The 18,902-nt window shown below is 34.4% G+C and overlaps 1 protein-coding gene across 1 annotated transcript; it reads left to right on the top strand.

The window, feature by feature from the left end:
* LOC109822079 (transcription factor MUTE) lies at positions 235-2,704 on the top strand. Its single transcript, XM_020388241.1, has 3 exons — positions 235-356; positions 1,353-1,736; positions 2,542-2,704. Exons 1-3 carry the CDS (start codon positions 261-263, stop codon positions 2,620-2,622), a joined length of 561 nt encoding a protein of 186 aa, XP_020243830.1. The 5' UTR covers positions 235-260; the 3' UTR covers positions 2,623-2,704.

Raw genomic sequence — 18,902 nt, 5'->3', positions numbered from 1 at the left:
CGGCCCGATGTATGTGACCCCAACGGAGAGAGAAGAGATAAAAAATTGTAGCCAATCGCTATCCCAAAGTGTGAGAAACTAAACAGGTCACGAGCGAGCAACAAGGGCATTTAATGAGACACCTATAGGTTTAATATTATAAAATTATCATTTATGTGTCCTTTTACGTGTGCATGTATTTATAAGATCAAACCTAGGCGAAAGGAGAGCAGAGACAAAGAAATTAACCAAGGGCTCAGAGGAATATTTTTCGAAGCATTATGTCTCATATTGCAGTGGAGAGGAATAGGAGAAGGCAGATGAACGAACATCTCAAGGTGTTGCGTTCATTGACTCCATGCTTCTACATCAAAAGGGTAAGATGAAATTGATCTTCGATCTTCACCAGCTAGTTGTCATGTATTTTTGTCTAATGCTACCATATATATAGAATAAGATGCACATATAAGTATGGTTAAAGCAAGCTTTATTACAAATTATTTTTCTCTACGTCTTCTTTTTCTTAAGATCAATATTTCATATTATTCGAAGCTTTGAAACATTCAAAATTTTAACGTGAAGTAAATTAAAATAATTCATTATTACAAAGAACTTACTTTCATCAGTGATTGAGTATCTTAAGGTTGAATATATGTAGAAGTTATATTTCTTGAGGGATTTGCCTATATATCTAACATTATGGATATTAGTTAAATTATAGCTATATAAAATGATTTAGGTGTATTCTAGGTACAGATGAATTTTACATATATGAATTCAATAAATTTTGGTAATACGTACTGTACAGCTATGCTTAATTACTAATCACAACCAATTGCATCTAAGTGAAAAAATTATAATTTTATTGGAGAGGGTTTGATGATCAAATTCATAACACCTACAAAAAATGCTACAAATGGATATTATCTCAAAGATTGCTCGAGCTTAAGGTTATAAGCATCCAAGAAAGAATTACCCTTCTTAATTTTTAGAGAACAGCCTGGAAATTAAGAAATTAGTGAATGTGGTATGACGAATTAATGTAATAATGTCTCTGTCTCGTAAAATTTTTTTCATGTGCATTATTTCTCTAATAAAGCAAAAAATGTTACTAGTTACATATCAGATTTCTTCATTCGCATCATTCATTGGTTTTAAAACATTACTCATAAGACTTTTAGTTCTAACTATTGTTCATATCTCTTTTACTTAAGTTTACATTTAGTTCCAATTAATATTCAAGAAAAACCAAAGGTTACAGTTACGTACCCTACTGTATATTAATTTATTGGATAGAATCATCCTATATGTATAAAACTTTTACAGTTTAATGCAGAAACACTAATGATTCCTTACTTGAAAATTATGACTAGGGAGACCAAGCATCTATCATTGGAGGAGCAATAGAGTTCATCAAAGAATTACAGCAGGTTCTACAATCCCTTGAAGCCAAAAAACAAAGGAAAAGCCTGAGCCCTACACCAAGCCCCAAGCCTCAACTACTCCCATTATCATTGCCTCAGCCAGTAGACTCTCCTCACGAGAACTCTAAGGAGCTCAGCGTGAGCTGCAATACTCCGATTGCTGATGTCGAGGCCAAGATCTCAGGATCTAATGTTATTCTTCGAACTGTTTCTAAGCGCAAACACGGGCAAGTTGTGAAGATTATAGATGTTCTTGAGAAACTGAGCTTTGAGATTCTTCACCTCAATATTAGTAGCATGGAGACTACTGTGCTCTACTCCTTCGTTATCAAGGTAAGGGGAAATCGGAATCAGACTCTATTTTTACTTTCTAGATTGCAATTTTAGAATATAAAAGGGTTGTGTTTTGGGTTAGTTACTTTGCACCGCAAACCTTAGCGTTGAAACTTCAATTACCTATTTAACAGAAAAGTGCAACTATGGGTCCAAGTACAATTGTTTTTAGATTATTTCCACTATAAATAACTGTGTAAAGAAATTTTATTTATTTATTTTCATTAATAAATAATAATTTTATTAATGTTATATATATCTTAAAATTTGATGGTTTTCATAATAACTCAATTACAGATAGAAAATGAAAAGAACAAATTGAGATTATTCCTTAACAATAATCCTCTAAATTAGAAGGTTTTTTTCATTAAAAAATATAGAGTACTCTTAATTAGAAGTTTTATTTTTTTCATTACAAGATATGGAGTGCTCATAAAAATTAGAATTAACTAAGGAAGCTGATCAGAAGATGTACTATCTCATGAGGTTCAAATGCAGTTAGAAAATACTGAAACCCTAATTCTAACTCAAGAAATGATACTAACTCAAAATAATTGTCATTACTAATTTCTTTTGGTTTTTATGTAGTTGCTTTTATTTTACTTCGATAATGATCTGTGATGTGCTCTAATTAATTTTCCTTCTAATTTTTACGCCCTGCGCGAGGTATTAAAATAAAGATTATATATTTAAGTGCATTGGAAGTTACACTATAATCTGAAATATAACAATTCAATACTTTTTATATTCTTTTTGTTATGTTATTTGAGAAATTTATTATTTCATGCAATGTTTATGTATGCAGATTGGACTCGAGTGCCAGCTTAGTTTGGAAGAGTTAGTTTTTGAAGTCCAACAAACCTTTGAAGAAGTTATTGTATTCTAAAGTGCGAGGATCTATATTTGTCATGAATATACTGTATCCTGCTAATATATGCATGTTTTAAAACATTAATATTGTATTCTAATCAAAGAGCAATATGTTTCTTCATATTTTTACACAAGTCAGACTTTGTGACGTAAGTGCATTACAAACGAATATTCCCGAAATGTGAGCATGATTTAATTGCATTTCATGCATATCTACGCAAAGGATGTTAAAACTTTTCCCCCCCTAAAATACTCTCAAAATTGCATGTATAATCACCACAATGCCCTCATTAACATCTTAATTGCTTCATCCAAAGCCACTATAACTATTGAACTTCCTACAATTTCTAATTTGTTAAATGAAACAATTAATATTAATATCCATTATCTTTCAACAATATTCTTTTTTTTTTGGAGAGAATTCAACATTACTCTTCGGAATAAGTATTTAGAATTTATCATGGTCCAATTATTGAAAGCTTTAATAATTAGGAAAGTTAAAAGAAAACTAAAACTTCCTAAAAGAATCTTCCTTTTCTCATATTAATACAACGTCACATCTAAAAGTTCAATCTATTCTTTTATATTTTAGCACGACTTTAATGCATAAACATGCTTGATGCACGTGTTTTAGTTACCCACTACCTTTGAGTCATAACCATCTTAATATAAATTAATTACTTAATCACATAATTAAATTTAACCCTTCATTTTCTCATAATCCAAATCAAGAAATCCTATCTATTTTCTTACATTTTAGCACATCTTTAATGCATATAGTTGCTTGATGTGTTTTAATTACCTACTCATTTAACTTTTTTTTCTCTAATTATCATCTTCATTTAATTAAGTAATCACATAATTAAATTTAACCTTTGACCTATTTATCCGATTAAATGCTTGCCTTGGATCGTGACTACGCCCTCGTACCGCTTGTCCTGACGCGGCCTCTCTCTTTTGGACCGTTCAAGCTGCACGTACATCAGGTTGATGCCTTCGCCATGCATGCTTGCCAACATCCTCACCACTCGATTGCTACCTAGCAATTTATGTTATATGCTTCATTTTGTTAGTACAAGATTTGATTACGGAAGCCTTCTTCTTCTAAATAGGAGCATGCTCAATTCTTTGATACATGTTCAGATTAGGTACTTGAATCATGTTATTATATTCTTGATAACTAAACAAAAAAATTTCAACAAATAAGGGAAAGAAAATGCGAGATGGGAAGGATAGTTCAATATATATGCTAAGAATATAGAAATAAGGTTATGCAATAATGTATACATCTCTGTTTACTTGCTTAAATGAGAAATTTTTAAGTATTTGAAGGAAATGAGATGACCAAACTATATATTATAGCTTAATATATGGCGTACTAATTAAAAGTTCTGGATGGATATGTAACTTATGCCAAACTCATAATTGGCAAGAATTTCGTTTGTCAATGCACAAGTATAGCCTGGTTTAGTCCTTACGTGTTTCCTTTGTGATTGATGTTCTTGAAGATATTATGTATACATGAACTAGATTAGGAACTACTTTTTGCCATTTGCGCGCACATTCTAAATTTTATGTTTTCCAGTTCTAAGCTTTTTGAAGGCAGATGTCAATGATGAGTGAGCCAGTGGATGTTAATAAGTTACGTATATATCATGTATTACACGTAAAAGGCTTTTCATTATGGGCCCACTAGAGTTCTTATGGCAATCTTAATCATGATCATCAAAGACAAAGAGCAAGGACAAGTGACTTTTTGAACTGTGCGTCAAACTTGTATGAATATCTGATGTTGGTTTCCTCTTTCCAATTTGAATTTTTAGTTTTATTAAAGTTTCAAAACATCTGAGTGTTATTTAAAACATTAAAAATTATTTTGAATCTAGAGCTTATTTTAATTGATTGTTAGAACAATGAAAAATATTGTCATAACTTGGCAAATTTCTCCTAATTAATCTATGGCTTGGTTAAAACTTTTAGTTATTGTTCTTAAAAATTTCTCGATTCAATATTCCTCGTAAATTTTTAATATATATCACTTTTATAACAGTAGCATCCCAATTTATTGTTGTTCTAGCATTACAGATACTGCAATTTTTTGAATTTAGTATAATTTAAAAAGAGAACTAACAATATAATATTCTGAATAAAAATATTATCTAGGAAGAAGATATTGAAATTTGGAGATATACCATGTATACTAATAGCAAACTCTAATATGATAGACTGTGATCTGTTGTGGGTCCAGCCTAATTGAGGCTCATAAGAACTAGATCAAATTGGTTGTATCCTAATAAGAAAAGAATTTGAGGAACCTATTCATAATTTGAATAGGAAATGAGGACCTAGAAATAAAATTTCTTTATTAAAGCAATTGGGGTACGTATTATCTTCCTATAGCTACAGTAAACCGAGAGTTGTTTTGAGGGTTGTGCGGATCTCGAGGAGAGAGAAAAATTGAGATTCCGGATAGCTCGGTTGTCCGATTGCAGTGTATCAAAAGCCGTTGTCTTCAGAACAATGACGTCATAAAGGGTACGGTATTGATTTCTCTATGGGAGTTAGGCATTTGTGGTGAGATGGGTTTTAGGGTTTTGGTACCCTAGAGGTAACGCTATATTTTTCTCTTGTGATTTGATCCTTAAGTTCGAGTGTAACTTTGAGAGATTGTACTCTCGATTGATAGTGGAATGTTGCTCTTTGGATTGCCCTATAGACGTAAGCATGATTTGTCGAACCACGTTAAATATTGGTGTTTTCTTACGTGTGGTATTTTCATTAGTGTAGTTATCTGTTTATTGTTTAATTTCGCAGATTAATATTTATAAAATTCTTAAAAAGTAGTATCAGAGCCCTAGTTCGAGGCATGCTTTGGGATGAAAAAGATGGAGAGTTTTGGCACAATGATAAAATTGAATGGTTCCAATTGGCAAGTATGAAAGTCTAAGATGAAAGATATTCTGTATTACAAATATTTACATGACCCTATTGAGGGAGATGAAACTAAGCTAGAAAAGATGACTGATAAAGAATGCGAGAAACAGCATAGGAAGGCAGTCGGTTATATTCAGATGTGGATCGACGTTAGTGTGTTTCATCATATATGGGGTAAGACTAATGCAAAGTCTCCTTGGAAGAAGATTGAGAATCTCTACGAGCAGAAGACCAAGGGAAACAAGGCGTTTATTATAAGGCGGTTGGTGAACTTAAAATTCAAAGAAGGAAGCAACATAGCATGGTACTTGAATGACTTCAAGAGCTTGATTAATCAGTTAGCTACCATGAAGATGACTATCGATGATTAGTTACAAGCTTTATTGCTATTGGGTTCTTTGCCAAATAGTTAGGAGACACTGGCTGTGATGGTCAGCAATGCAGCTCTAGATAGCGTGTTATTAATGAATATGGTTACCGGTAGTTTATTCAATGAGGAGACTCGAAAGAAGTCTATAGGCACTTGTTACAGAGAACAGGGGAAGGAGCAAGTACATGGACCAATCCAGAGATCGTGGTACATCCAAGGGTAGATCAAAGTCTAAAGGGAGAGGTTGCTTACAGTGTGGAAAGCTGGGTCATGTCAAGAAGAATTGTTAGGCATGGAAGAAAGAGCAAGTTGGGAACAAAGATAAAAATAAAGATGAGAAGAAAAAAGCAGATAGTGATACTATAGCTACTTTGTCTGAGACCGATATTATTATCATTTTCAGGGAAGAAGATTGTATGCATGTTATAAGTTAGAATTCTGAGTGGATAGTGGATACAGGAGCTACCTATCATGCTACCTCCAATCGAGACCTTTTCATGTCGTATAAAGTAGGTGACTTTGGCAATGTGAAGATGGATAATACTAGCTACTCGAAGATTGTGGGTCTTGGTGATATACACTTGCAGACAAATATGAGATGCATATTGATCTTGAAAAATATACGGCATGTTCTCAATTTGTGGCTCAACTTGATTTCGGGTCTTACTTTGGACCAAATGGGATATAAAATTTAATTTTGTGGAGGAAAATGTAAAATCGCCAAAGGCTCTCTTATGGTAGTTAGAGAAAGTATATGTTGCAATTTATACAAGACTCAAGCGAAGGCTTCATATGATTCTTTGAGTGTGGCTCAAGACGTTGATACTCTCAGTTTGTGGCATAGGAGGCTCGGGCATATAAACGAGAAGGGATTGCAGATATTGACAAAGAAGTCTCTCATTCCATTTGTCAAAGGTTTGTCACTCACCTCTTGTGATTATTGTTTATTTGACAAATAACATAGAGTTTCTTTTAGTAAGCCTTCGAAAAGAAAAGATAATATCCTGGATTTAATTTATTTTGATGTATGTGATCCTATCGAGGTGGAGTCCTTGGGTGACAATAAGTATTTTGTAACATATATTGACGATGCATTAAGAAAGATGTGGATTTTATTGTTGAGGATAAAGGATCAGGTATTTTTAGTCTTCCAGCAGTTTCATGCCATGATGGAGAGGCAGCTCATGCCATAGTGGAGAGGCAGATAGAAAAGAAATTGAAGTGTTTTTACACTGATAATAGAAGGGAGTACACTTCCATTGAGTTTAGAGATTATTACTCCAAACATAGTTTTTGACATCAGAGGATAGAGCCCGGCACACCGCAGCATAATAGAGTTGCAGAGAGGTACAACTGGACTATTGTGGAGAAAGTCAGATGCATGTTAAAGATGTCGAAGTTACCTAAGATCTTCTGGACTGGAGCTGTTCGTACTGCATGCTACATACTCAATAGGTCTCCTTCAGTTCCTTTAGGTTTTAATATTTTAGAGAGAGTTTGATCCGAAAAAGATATTTTTTACTCTCATCTGAAGGAAGGAGAAGAGACAGAAGCTTGATGATAGGGCGGTTCCTAGCATCTTCCTTGATTACGGAGAAGATGAGTTCAGCTACAAGTTATGGGATCCAGAAAAGAGAAAAATTATCAGACAAGCAAATGTAGTTTTTTAGGAGGACCAGACTATTACAGATCTCGAGAGAGCAAAACAGTCAGAGAGTGTTGCAAGTGAGATTCCAGATATAACACCCATTTCGTTTCCAGTACAGTTGTATCCTACAGATACAGAGCAGGTGCATGATGATGGTGTTGATGATCATAGTCAGATACCAAAGTAGAGAGATGGTGATCAGGATCATGAGCAGGAGGTTCCTCAGCAGGGGGAGCATCATCAATAGTAGGAGATTGCAGAGCCACAACTTAGGAGATTAGTTAGAGAGCATCGACCATCCACGAGATATCCTCTTTTAGAGTATTCTTTGTTGATAGAAGAGGGGGATCCAGAGAGCTTTCAGGAGGCACATACTCATAAAGACAAGGACAAATGGTTTCAAGCTAGGTAGGAAGAGATGAGATCTCTCCAAAAGGACAATACTTATGAGTTGATGGATTTGCCGAAGGACAGAAAAGCATTGAAGAACAATGGGTGTTCAAGTTAAAGAAGGATGGCTACAAAGAGATTCAGAAATACATAGTCAGACTAGTGGTGAAAGGCTTTGGTAAAAAAAGGTATTATTTTTGATGAATGTTTTTCACTGGTTTGAGGATGACATTCATTAGAGTTATCTTAGGGTTAGCAGCTAGTTTGAACCTCTAGATTGAACAGCTTAATGTGAAGACTGTATTTCTTCATGATGGTTTGGAGGAGGAGATCTATATGGAGTAGCTGGAGGGTTTTGAAGTGAATGAAAAAGAACATATGATATGCAAGTTGAAGAAGAGCCTCTATGATTTGAAGCACGCACCCAAACAGTGGTATAAAAATTTTGATTCTTTCATGTTGAGTCATGGCTACCAGAGGACAGTTACAGATTCTTATGTATATTTTAGGAGATTTTTAGATTCTAGCTTCATTATTCTTTTACTTTATGTGGATGATATGTTGATTGTTGGTTGTGACAATCAGATGATTGGTGAGTTGAAGGAGTTATTTAAATCCTTTGACATGAAGGATTTGGGCTCGACACAGCGTATTCTTGGTATGGATATTGCCCGTGACAGGAAAGCTAGGAAGTTATGGTTATCACAAGAGAAATATATTAAACGGTTGCTTGATAGATTCAACATAAAAGATGCCACGTCAGTTAGTACTCTTCTTGCGGGTCATTTGAAACTTAGCGAGAAGTTTTGCCCGACTACAGATGAGAAAAAGAGTGAGATGGAGGATATTCCTTACTCTTTAACTGTAGGGAGTTTAATGTATGTCATGGTTTGTCCTTGGCCAGATGTAGCTCATGCAGTTGGTGTTATGAGCAAGTTTCTTTCTAATCTAGTAAAAGTTTATTGGGAAGGTGTAAAGTGGATCTTAAAATATTTGAAAGGCAGTTTCAGAGTGTGTTTGAGTTTTGAAGGTTTGAATGCAGTATTACATGGTTTTACGAATGCAGATATGGCAGGTAATCGCGATCATAGGAAGTCTGTCTCAGGTTGGTTGTTCACTTTTGTAGGGGGAGCTGTATCTTGGTAGTCCAGGTTGTAGAAGTGTGTTGCTTTATCTACAACAGAGGTGGAATATATTATAGCTGCAGAAGCTGGTAAGAATATGGTTTGGTTGAGAAGATTTTTGCAAGAGTTAGATTTATAGCAGGATAATTATCAGATTTTCATTGATAATCAGAGTACTCTTGATTTGAGCAAGAATTCTACATTCCACTCCAGGACAAAACACATTAATGTGAGATATCATGTAATATCTATTACCATGTTTTCCTGTAGCTACAGTAACCCGAGAATTGTTTTGTGGGCCGCGTGAATTTCGAGGGGAGAGAGAAAAAGAGAGAGAAATTGAGATCAATCTCCATAAAATTCCTAAAATGATCATCCAGGATCAAAATGTTGAAATTTGAAGGTGTACCATGTGCAAATAGAAACTTTTACATACATACCTGACCAAATGTGGAAAAAATTGGATTGGAATTCTTTCGAGCATCAAAATTTGATGGACTTTATTAAAGTATGAGTTGGTGTTTAATTGGTAAGAATGGAAAAATAATGATGGATAACCAAAAATTGAGTGACAACATTAAATGCTGAAACATAGAAGCAAGTAATTTAGAGCTTGCAAGGAAATGTTGTATAGATCATTATAATTGTTTGATTTAATAGTGTCGTTTGAAGTATGCAAGTGTCTTGTCCTTTGACATAGTTTGCTTTGATTTGTATAGCTGTTAATTTTTCTAGAATTAATTCGATGTTATGTAATAAATAATACTTTTTAGCACCTATTAAAGCCAAGCATAAATAAAGCACCTATGGTTTTGATGATGATTTGTCAAACAATTTATAGCTAATCTGTTTTCTAGTATTTGTGGTTTTTCTCTTTACAGGAATTCAACACATGGCGATCAAGAGTTAAAAATGAAAGTTTCATGTGTAACATTCACCTAGGTATATGAGAAGTTTGTTTACATATATTGTATGACTATATTTAAAAGTTTCATGTGTAACATTCACCTAGGTATATGAGAAGTTTGTTTACATATATTGTATGACTATATTTAAGCTTAATATGTAAACACAACACAAGTTTGATTTTTCTATCATACAAATGATTCTTTATCAAACTCTGTTACAATAGTTTTTTATTTCATGTTTACATCTCTCTCATACTTCATAATATATATAATGTATGCATGATATATATACACAAGTTTACAAGTCATAGTTTAATTTTTGTTTTCATTAAAAACAGGTTTTATGTACACTTTTCAAAAACAGTGAGTTTTCACAAACAAAAATTGCATTTCCAAAAATTTCTTTTCAAACATGTTTATTTTCTTATTTAGAAACTTTTTCCAAAGTTTTACTATTTTTGAAAATGATTTAATATTTTTAATGTATTTTTAAAGTCAGCCAAAAACAGGTTCAAAACCTGAAAAACTTCTGTGTCAGTTTACGGTCGACCGTCATGGTCGACCGGCTGTAGTCCAGAAACCTAGTTTGCCTTTTTATGGCTCGTGGTCGACCGTGATGGTCGACCGTAGCACATCCAGAGTCTTTCGCGGTCGATCGTCGGCTTTCCAAAGCCATATTACTGCTTTTTGTTCCTCGCGGTCGACCGCTAGCTTTTCACGGTCGACCGCCGATTTGACCGTTGTGTTGTAATGGTTATTTTTTGATCTGAGTTTATGGGGTTATTTTGGTCTTTTTATTTTGGTTTTGGCTGATGTCTTGAGTGGGTATAAATACCCCATTGCTTCCCTCTTTCAAAAAACCAAGAATTTTGTTTACAGTGAGTTTTATCAAAAGATTAACAAGTGTTTAATCTGGTTTTGTTGGTCTGGTTCAAAAGAAGAAGTTTTCTACAACAGCAAAGGCATTCAATTCCTATTGAGGATCTTATCCTCATCATCTTCTACAGTCCTTACTTGTTTATTGAGAAGTTTTCTAAACTCATTATCATATAGCTTATTAATTCATTTTCATATCTTAGCTATATTAATTGAGTTGCATATTTTCTATACGCTTTTATCACACACACCTTATTGAGCTTATAATATTTCCATACAATATATTATTGGGTAGTCGTGTGTGATTTAGTGAGAGTGAGCTTTATTGTGTTCTCATTTATTATCAAGAACAAATCATTGTATTTAAACCCTCATTATGAGTATCACTTGTAATACACTTGTACACCGAGAGAAGTTTGAGGCGTGAGACGGGGTCGAATCCAATAGGAGTTGCGTCGGTTAACAAACCTAGGGAGAGGTTGTATCCGAGCACTTAAGGAGGAGGACACGGGCTAGAGTCCTACACTTAGTGTGTAAAGTGTGATTGCATAGTGTTTGTTTTGTGAGAGTTTTTGGTAATCTTGTAAACCGAGTGTGTAGAAGTTCTGACTTTCAAACCGGGTTGTGATAGTGAAGATCTCCTTGAGGTGAGGAGCGGGGACGTAGATCGTGGGGACCGAACCTCGTAAACATATCGTGTGTTTGTGTTTGCTTAGCGTATTTTTTATTTGTGCTTTTCCTTGTTCATATCTATCTCATATATCTCTTGCAAGAACAAATTAATCAATATAATTTTAATTGGCATAAAATCTGTTCATATCTATCTCATATATCTCTTGCAAGAACAAATTAATCAATATAATTTTAATTGGCATAAAATCGGGATTAGATTAGCATAAGACCCTAATCACACCCCCTCCAATTGGTATCAGAGCTTAGTGCTCTTTGATTTAAGGTCTAATTGTATTGAGTTAAAGATCCAAGTTATCTTTTTGTGCTAATCTAGCTTTGATTGCATTTGTCTTGCTTGTTTATAATCACTATGGATATGCACGATGCATCTAGTTTAGGTATTATATTAATATTGCTCATCGTTTAGATACTTTTCCCTATGCTCAATGGTGTATTAGATTCAAACTTTTTATTCGATCTAAATACTTTGATTTATGGGAAATTATTGAGTGTGCTTATAGTGTACCCACTTTGGAGAAATCCAAATGGTGTAAAGATGATCATAGATTATTTGCCATGAACAAGTCTTTGTTAGAATTATTAGTTAATGCCTTTGGCTCATCATTTACTAACAAACTTGATTCTTTTGATAGTGCTTATACGCTATGGAATTTATTGGAAGCACATCAAGGGGACTTGGAGGCTATCCGACGAGAGTTGGAAAATTCCACCTCAAGCTCTAAAGAAGCCCCATCTCCATGTACACGACCACTAGGTGATAGCCCTAGTGAGGTACGTGAGCTTGACAACGATGATATTACTTTTGATGAGCTTGTACTTGAATTTGAAAAATTACACGATAGCTATATTGAATTAAAAAGTAAGCATGTTAATATAAAGTCCTCTCATGAAACACTAGTCACTAAGTTTGATCTCATTGCAAACGAAAATATAAATCTTAAAGAATGCAATGAAATTTTGAGATTAGAAAATGCTAGGTTGTTTCATGAGAAATGTGATGCCATGTTAGAAGTAGAGATTAGTAAAAATAAATTAAACTCTATGATAAATGACCATATTAATCCTACTTCTAGTAGCAATGCTTGTATGCACAATGATGAGTTGAATCAAATGAAAAAACACATATCAACCTTAGATTCAACACTAAACACTTGTATTACAAATAAAAAAAAGCTTATGAACTTGTGTACAAAGTACCATGATAATTATACTAAGAAACTTATTCACTATGCACACATGTATGACAAAATAAACAAATGTTCTATTTGCGGTCTTAAAGCCCATTTAGCCAAATTTTGTCATAATGCACAAAAGCTCGACAAGCCTATTCATGATTGTGCATCCCATCAAGCTTCTTCATCCCATACACATGTACACACACATAGTGTAAATCATAAACATACTCATGTGTACAAATGTGAATATTGTGGTCGTTTTGGTCATTTGGCCATGATTTGCTTTGATTTGAAAAGAAATTCTCGTTTGCAAAATAATTACAAAGAAAAACCTATTTTTGTAAATGAACCATGTGCACATCATTTCGGTAAACGCAAACCATTCAAACCCCTACATTGCACAAATTGCAATCGTATGGGTCATGTTTATAATTTTTATTTTGACCCTATCAGTGCACAAAATACGCCCAAATAGGTGCATAATCCTAGGGCCTTGGATTTACATGATAGGGGTCATGTCCCAAATTTTATTGGTACCAAAAAAATCTGGGTACTAAAATGAGCTCTATTTCATATGTTTGTATTGTTTTTTAAATAGTTGGTTTTGAGCTTCAAAGTTGATAATTTTTTTGTTAAGTTAAAATAAAATATTTTCTTAGATTACTAGCTAAAAGCTTTTATTTATATATAATATCTTATAAAACAAAATTTTTAAAAAGATCCAAATGAAAATTTTCACAAAATCAATATTTAATCAAATTTTACTGATATTTTTCTCACGGTCGACCACCACGGTCGACCGCGTGGGATTTTTCAGTTTTAATTCTTTTTTCTTATCGGGTTTTGGTTTCGTTTTGTTAACTTTTCTAAACCCGAATCATTTATCACCTTTGATTTCACCTATGAGTCGATCCAGGCCGTTGCTTCTTCCTCACATAGATCCGACTCTCTCTCTTCCCATCATTCAAAAATTTTCCCCAAATCTGTCGATTCCTCCCACGGTCGCCCGCCATTTTCTTTCGATCGACCGCGGATCTCTTCTTCATCAATTTCTATTGGGAAAATTTTGGGTAATCTCTCCTCTCATTACTCTTGTTTTCATTCACTTCTTAGGGTTTCATTCTCAATTTCTAGGGTTTCTGTTAGGGTTGATCTTTCAAGTCCTATTGTTGATCCTATCTTGATATCATGCCTCCTAGAAAGAAATCTAAACAAGATGTCGGTTCTTCATCTAGTGCCACTAATTATGAGGATTTTCTGCTTTTCAAATCCCTAGTTAAAAAATATAGGGATCTTTGTAAGTTGAAAATCTTATCAGGTAGATACATCAAATATGAGGACTTAGCCATTTATAACATTTCTGAGATTCTATCTAATGTTGGTTTGCATAATCTGTTAGACGAGAAACGTAAGGTTCCTTATTACCCCTTTCTTATCTATCTATTTTATACAAACTTATCTATCTCCTCTTCAGCTGATGATCTTTAAACCATAAATACCTCTATTAAAAATGTTCAGATATCTTTTTCTACTGTCGAGCTTGCGGGAATCCTAAAGATCCCGTCAAGTGACGTTGAGCTCATGTCCATTGAACACACTGATCAGGATGTGAACAATCTTCTGTTTAAGCCCAGTTGCTCTTATCCCATGCACAACAGTTTACTTAATCCCACCGGCAAAATTATTGCACGAATTGTTGCTCAGAACCTCATTCCTAAAACTGGTAGCTTTGATCATTTTGCTCCTGATAAAATAAATGTTGTGTATGCTATATTTGCCAAGATAAAAGTGAATTGGGCAAATGTTTTTCTTAAAAATATGGCGTGCAAGCAGTTTAAGTTCCTCCCCTTTGGTTCATTCATTACTCTTATCCTTCAACAATTCGGTGTTGACCTTACTCATGAAACCAAAGTTGATCCCAGCAAGGAGTATTTCGATAGGGTTGCCCTCTATCAAATGCAACTTTCAGATTCATTATCTTCTGCTCCTACAGAACCATTATCCTCCTGACCTCGTTCTAGAGCTTCTACCATTTCTGCTTCTGAGGTCTTTGACCGTCTGGATCGTCTTGAGACTCAGGTCTCGAGCATTCAGAAGGATGTGAGGACTCTCCTTAGTCTTCAGCGTCAGTCTCTTGGGATTCAGGATCCCTCTCCCGGCTCTGACACTGGATCTGAAGAGGGTTTTGAAGAAGGATCTGGATCTGGCTCTGGCTCTGAATCTAATGATGATGGTGGTGATTGATGCTTGATGTTATGGATTTATGTTTTGTAGAACTAAAACTGGATATTTATCTTTTGTTTTGAAGTTGTAATAACTTTTATGGCTTGTGTCTGAAAACTATGTAATCGTGTGGAATTATATATGTTTCTTGTGATTATAGTAGCTTATGACTTTTTTATGGTCTTTATATCCTTTGAACAATGTATTTTGAAAACATGCGGTTGAGGATGATACTTTTGAAAGCTTGGTTTGGCTTCTAAATTCAGATGTTTATGATCTTTGTAGCTTGTTAAAATGATCTCATAGCTTCTATTTTTTCCCTCATGGATGTTTGTTAAAAATATTGGATAGTTGATTGTTGTTTAGTTGTCTCTTTTATTTGCCCTCATGCACAAGAGTTTCTTTATGTCTATCTCATGACAGAGAGAGTATATATGTTCTTCCTTTCGTTGTTATGTCATTTATGCAAATTGACAGGGGGAGTATTGGCTATACATTTGTTTAAAATCTGTGCATGAATGCAGGGGGAGCGTTGCTCCTATTTTTTCCCTTTTTTGATGTTGTCAAATGGGGAGAAACTACATGTTATGTTGATGTTTGGTCCTATGTTTGGTTTATTCATATTATTCATATGTTTGGTTTATTCATATGTAACTACATGTTGATGTTTGGTTTATTTGGTTTATTCATATGAATTTCATCTTATTTAATAAATTGTTTGTCATCATCAAAAAGGGGGAGATTGTTAGCCCTATGGTTTTGATGATGATTTGTTAAATAATTTATAGCTAATCTGTTTTCTAGTATTTGTGGTTTTTCTCTTTACAGGAATTCAACACATGGCGATCATCAAGAGTTAAAGATGCAAGTTTCATGTGTAACATTCACCTAGGTATATGAGAAGTTTGTTTACATATATTGTATGACTACATTTAAGCTCAATATGTAAACACAACACAAGTTTGATTTTTCTATCATACAAATGATTCTTTATCAAACTCTGTTACAATAGTTTTTTATTTCATGTTTACATCTCTCTCATACTTCATAAAATATATAATGTATGTATGATATATATATACAGAAGTTTACAAGTCATAGTTTAATTTTTGTTTTCATTAAAAACAGGTTTTATGTACACTTTTCAAAAACAGTGAGTTTTCACAAACGAAAATTGCATTTCCAAAAATTTCTTTTCAAACATGTTTATTTTCTTATTTAGAAACTTTTTCCAAAGTTTTACTATTTTTAGAAATGATTTAATATTTTTAATGTATTTTTAAAGTCAGCCAAAAACAGGTTCAAAACCTGAAAAACTTATGTGTTAGTTTGCGGTCGACTGCCATGGTCGGCCGCCTATAGTTCAGAAACCCAGTTTGCCTTTTTATGGCTCCCCCCCCCCCCCCCCCCCCCCCCGACCGTGATGGTCGACCGTAGCACATCCAGAGTCTTTCACGGTCGACCGCCACGGTCAACCGCCTGCTTTCCAAAGCCATATTATTGCTTTTTGTTCCTCGCGATCGACCGCCAGCTTTTCACAGTCGACCGCCGATTTGATCGTTGTGTTGTAATGGCTATTTTTTATCTGAGTTTCTGAGGGTATTTTGGTCTTTTCATTTTGTTTTTGACTGATGTCTTGAGTGGGTATAAATACCCCATTGCTTCCCTCTTTCAAAAAACCAAGAATTTTGTTTACAGTGAGTTTTATCAAAAGATTAACAAGTGTTTAATCTGGTTTTGTTGGTCTGGTTCAAAAGAAGAAGTTTTCTACAACAGCAGAGGCATTCAATTCCTATTGAGGATCTTATCCTCATCATCTTCTACAGTCCTTACTTGTTTATTGAGAAGTTTTCTAAACTCATTATCATATAACTTATTAATTCATTTTCATATCTTAGCTATATTAATTGAGTTGCATATTTTCTATTCGCTTTTATCACACACACCTTATTGAGCTTATAATATTTCCACACAATATATTGTTGGGTAGTGGTGTGTGATTTAGTGAGAGTGAACTTCATTGTGTTCTCATTTATTATCGAGAACAAATCATTGTATTTAAACCATCATTGTGAGTATCACTTATAATATACTTGTACACCGAGAGATGTGTGAGGCGTGAGACAGGGTCGAATCCAATAGAAGTTGCGTCGGTTGACAAACCTAGGGAGAGGTTGTATCCGAGCACTTGAGGAGGAGGACACGGGCTAGAGTCCTACACTTAGTGTGTAAAGTGTGATTGTATAGTGTTTGTTTTGTGAGAGTTTTTGGTAATCTTGTAAACCGAGTGTGTAGAAGTTACGGCTTCCAAATCGGGTTGTGATAGTGGAGATCTCCTCGAGGTGAGGAGCGGGGACGTAGGACGTAGGGACCAAACCTCGTAAACATATCGTGTGTTTGTGTTTGCTTAGCGTATTTTTTATTTGTGCTTTTTCTTGTTCATATCTATCTCATATATCTCTTGCAAGAACAAATTAATCAATATAATTTTAATTGGTATAAAATCGGGATTAGATTAGCGTAAGACCCTAATCACCCTCCTCTAAGGTCTAACACTTCTCGTTAGCACGAGCTTCATGAAGGCTTTGCGAATTCTTTGTAAACTTTCAAGGAACCAACAAAAATGTAATAGCAACAATAAATATTGAAAGAGTGAGAAAGAGAAGAAGAAGAGCAGTTGTATTTCGTCGTGCCTTTGGCCCTCGCAGCTGTTGGTTTATATAGAGGAAAAACAATCGTTTAGCTCCATAATTAGATCCACAAATCTTGCGCAATAATTTAGCTAGCCGTTTAACACATTTTAAATGCTAATAAACATTATCGTTTAACACGTTTTAAATGCTAATTACGTTTTAATTGTTATAAACGTTAATCACGCTTTTTAATTTACATCATATTAAACACGTTTTAATTTTTCTAATTGTAAAAAGGAAGTTCAAAATATAGCAGGTTAAGGGCCTCTCAATCCGGAGTTGCATTCGCATCCGCAGGTCGTGGGCGCGCGCCTCCCGACCCGAACCCGAGCACGGCCTGATTCGGTTCGGCGCGCGTGTGTTTGGTGTGGAGCATAACCCATAATTTCTTCTAGGTATAGGAGAGAAAGAGAAGGCTTATAAACAATCTATCTTCCCATCTCCTTTCCAATGTGGGACTAAACTTTTCCTCTACAAAGTCAAGTTTTAAGTTACAACACCAACAATCCCTCACATAACTTAAAACTTAGAATAACTCAAAAATAAGAGTAAAAGAATAACTTTCAAAACAAGATTGCTGGTTCCCTTATACTATGTAATAGGTGGAGATACCTTTCGGTTTGAACCTTCACTTAGTGACAGTTATATAGATCCGTGAGAGCTTGGTGGACTACGCCTTGAACCAGTCCCATTTATCAGATTTCTATAGAAAGTACACATAGTACAAATTTGAAGAATTATAAGCGGGTTGCGCTATTATCGGTCTTGCGCAAGTATCTTTCATGTGTGTTACTAGGGAGCATCCATGATCTCATAGTCGCGGCCTCACAACTACACACATATAGGTGAATCCTAATAAGAATGCGAGCAAGTAAGCATCCTGCCTCATGGGTCTTGGATTCATTAAGGGTCTGTTTGGTTATTTCCTAAAAACCAAGAAATGGAAATGGAATATGTGGAAATCTCAAAAAGTATGATCTCCTCCATTTCCATCCCTAAAACTCACCCACAATATCCAATAAAATATTATTTTCATCCAACAACTCATCCACAACATCTAATAAAATATTATGTTTATCCAACAACTCATCCATCACATCTAATAAAATATTATTTTCATCATTTTCATCCAACAACTCATCCACCACATCTAATAAAATATTATTTTCATCCACAACCTCACTCAACTCATCTCATCTCATCATTTTAAATCACTCACATCATCCAATAAGATGGTGATAACTCATCTCATCTCATTAATA

Source organism: Asparagus officinalis, chromosome 8, assembly GCF_001876935.1.
Source record: "Asparagus officinalis chromosome 8, Aspof.V1, whole genome shotgun sequence".
Classification (NCBI taxonomy): Eukaryota; Viridiplantae; Streptophyta; class Magnoliopsida; order Asparagales; family Asparagaceae; genus Asparagus; species Asparagus officinalis.
The sequence above is the reverse complement of the archived record's forward strand: the minus strand, read 5'-3'. Positions and strand labels throughout refer to the sequence as shown.

Excerpts from the sequence above, each read along its gene's own strand:
- LOC109822079 (XM_020388241.1), top strand. The coding sequence starts at position 261 with ATGTCTCATATTGCAGTGGAGAGGAATAGGAGAAGGCAGATGAACGAA. Across the intron at positions 357-1,352 it reads CATGCTTCTACATCAAAAGG|GGAGACCAAGCATCTATCAT; the intron begins GTAAGATGAAAT and ends AATTATGACTAG. Across the intron at positions 1,737-2,541 it reads TCTACTCCTTCGTTATCAAG|ATTGGACTCGAGTGCCAGCT; the intron begins GTAAGGGGAAAT and ends TTATGTATGCAG.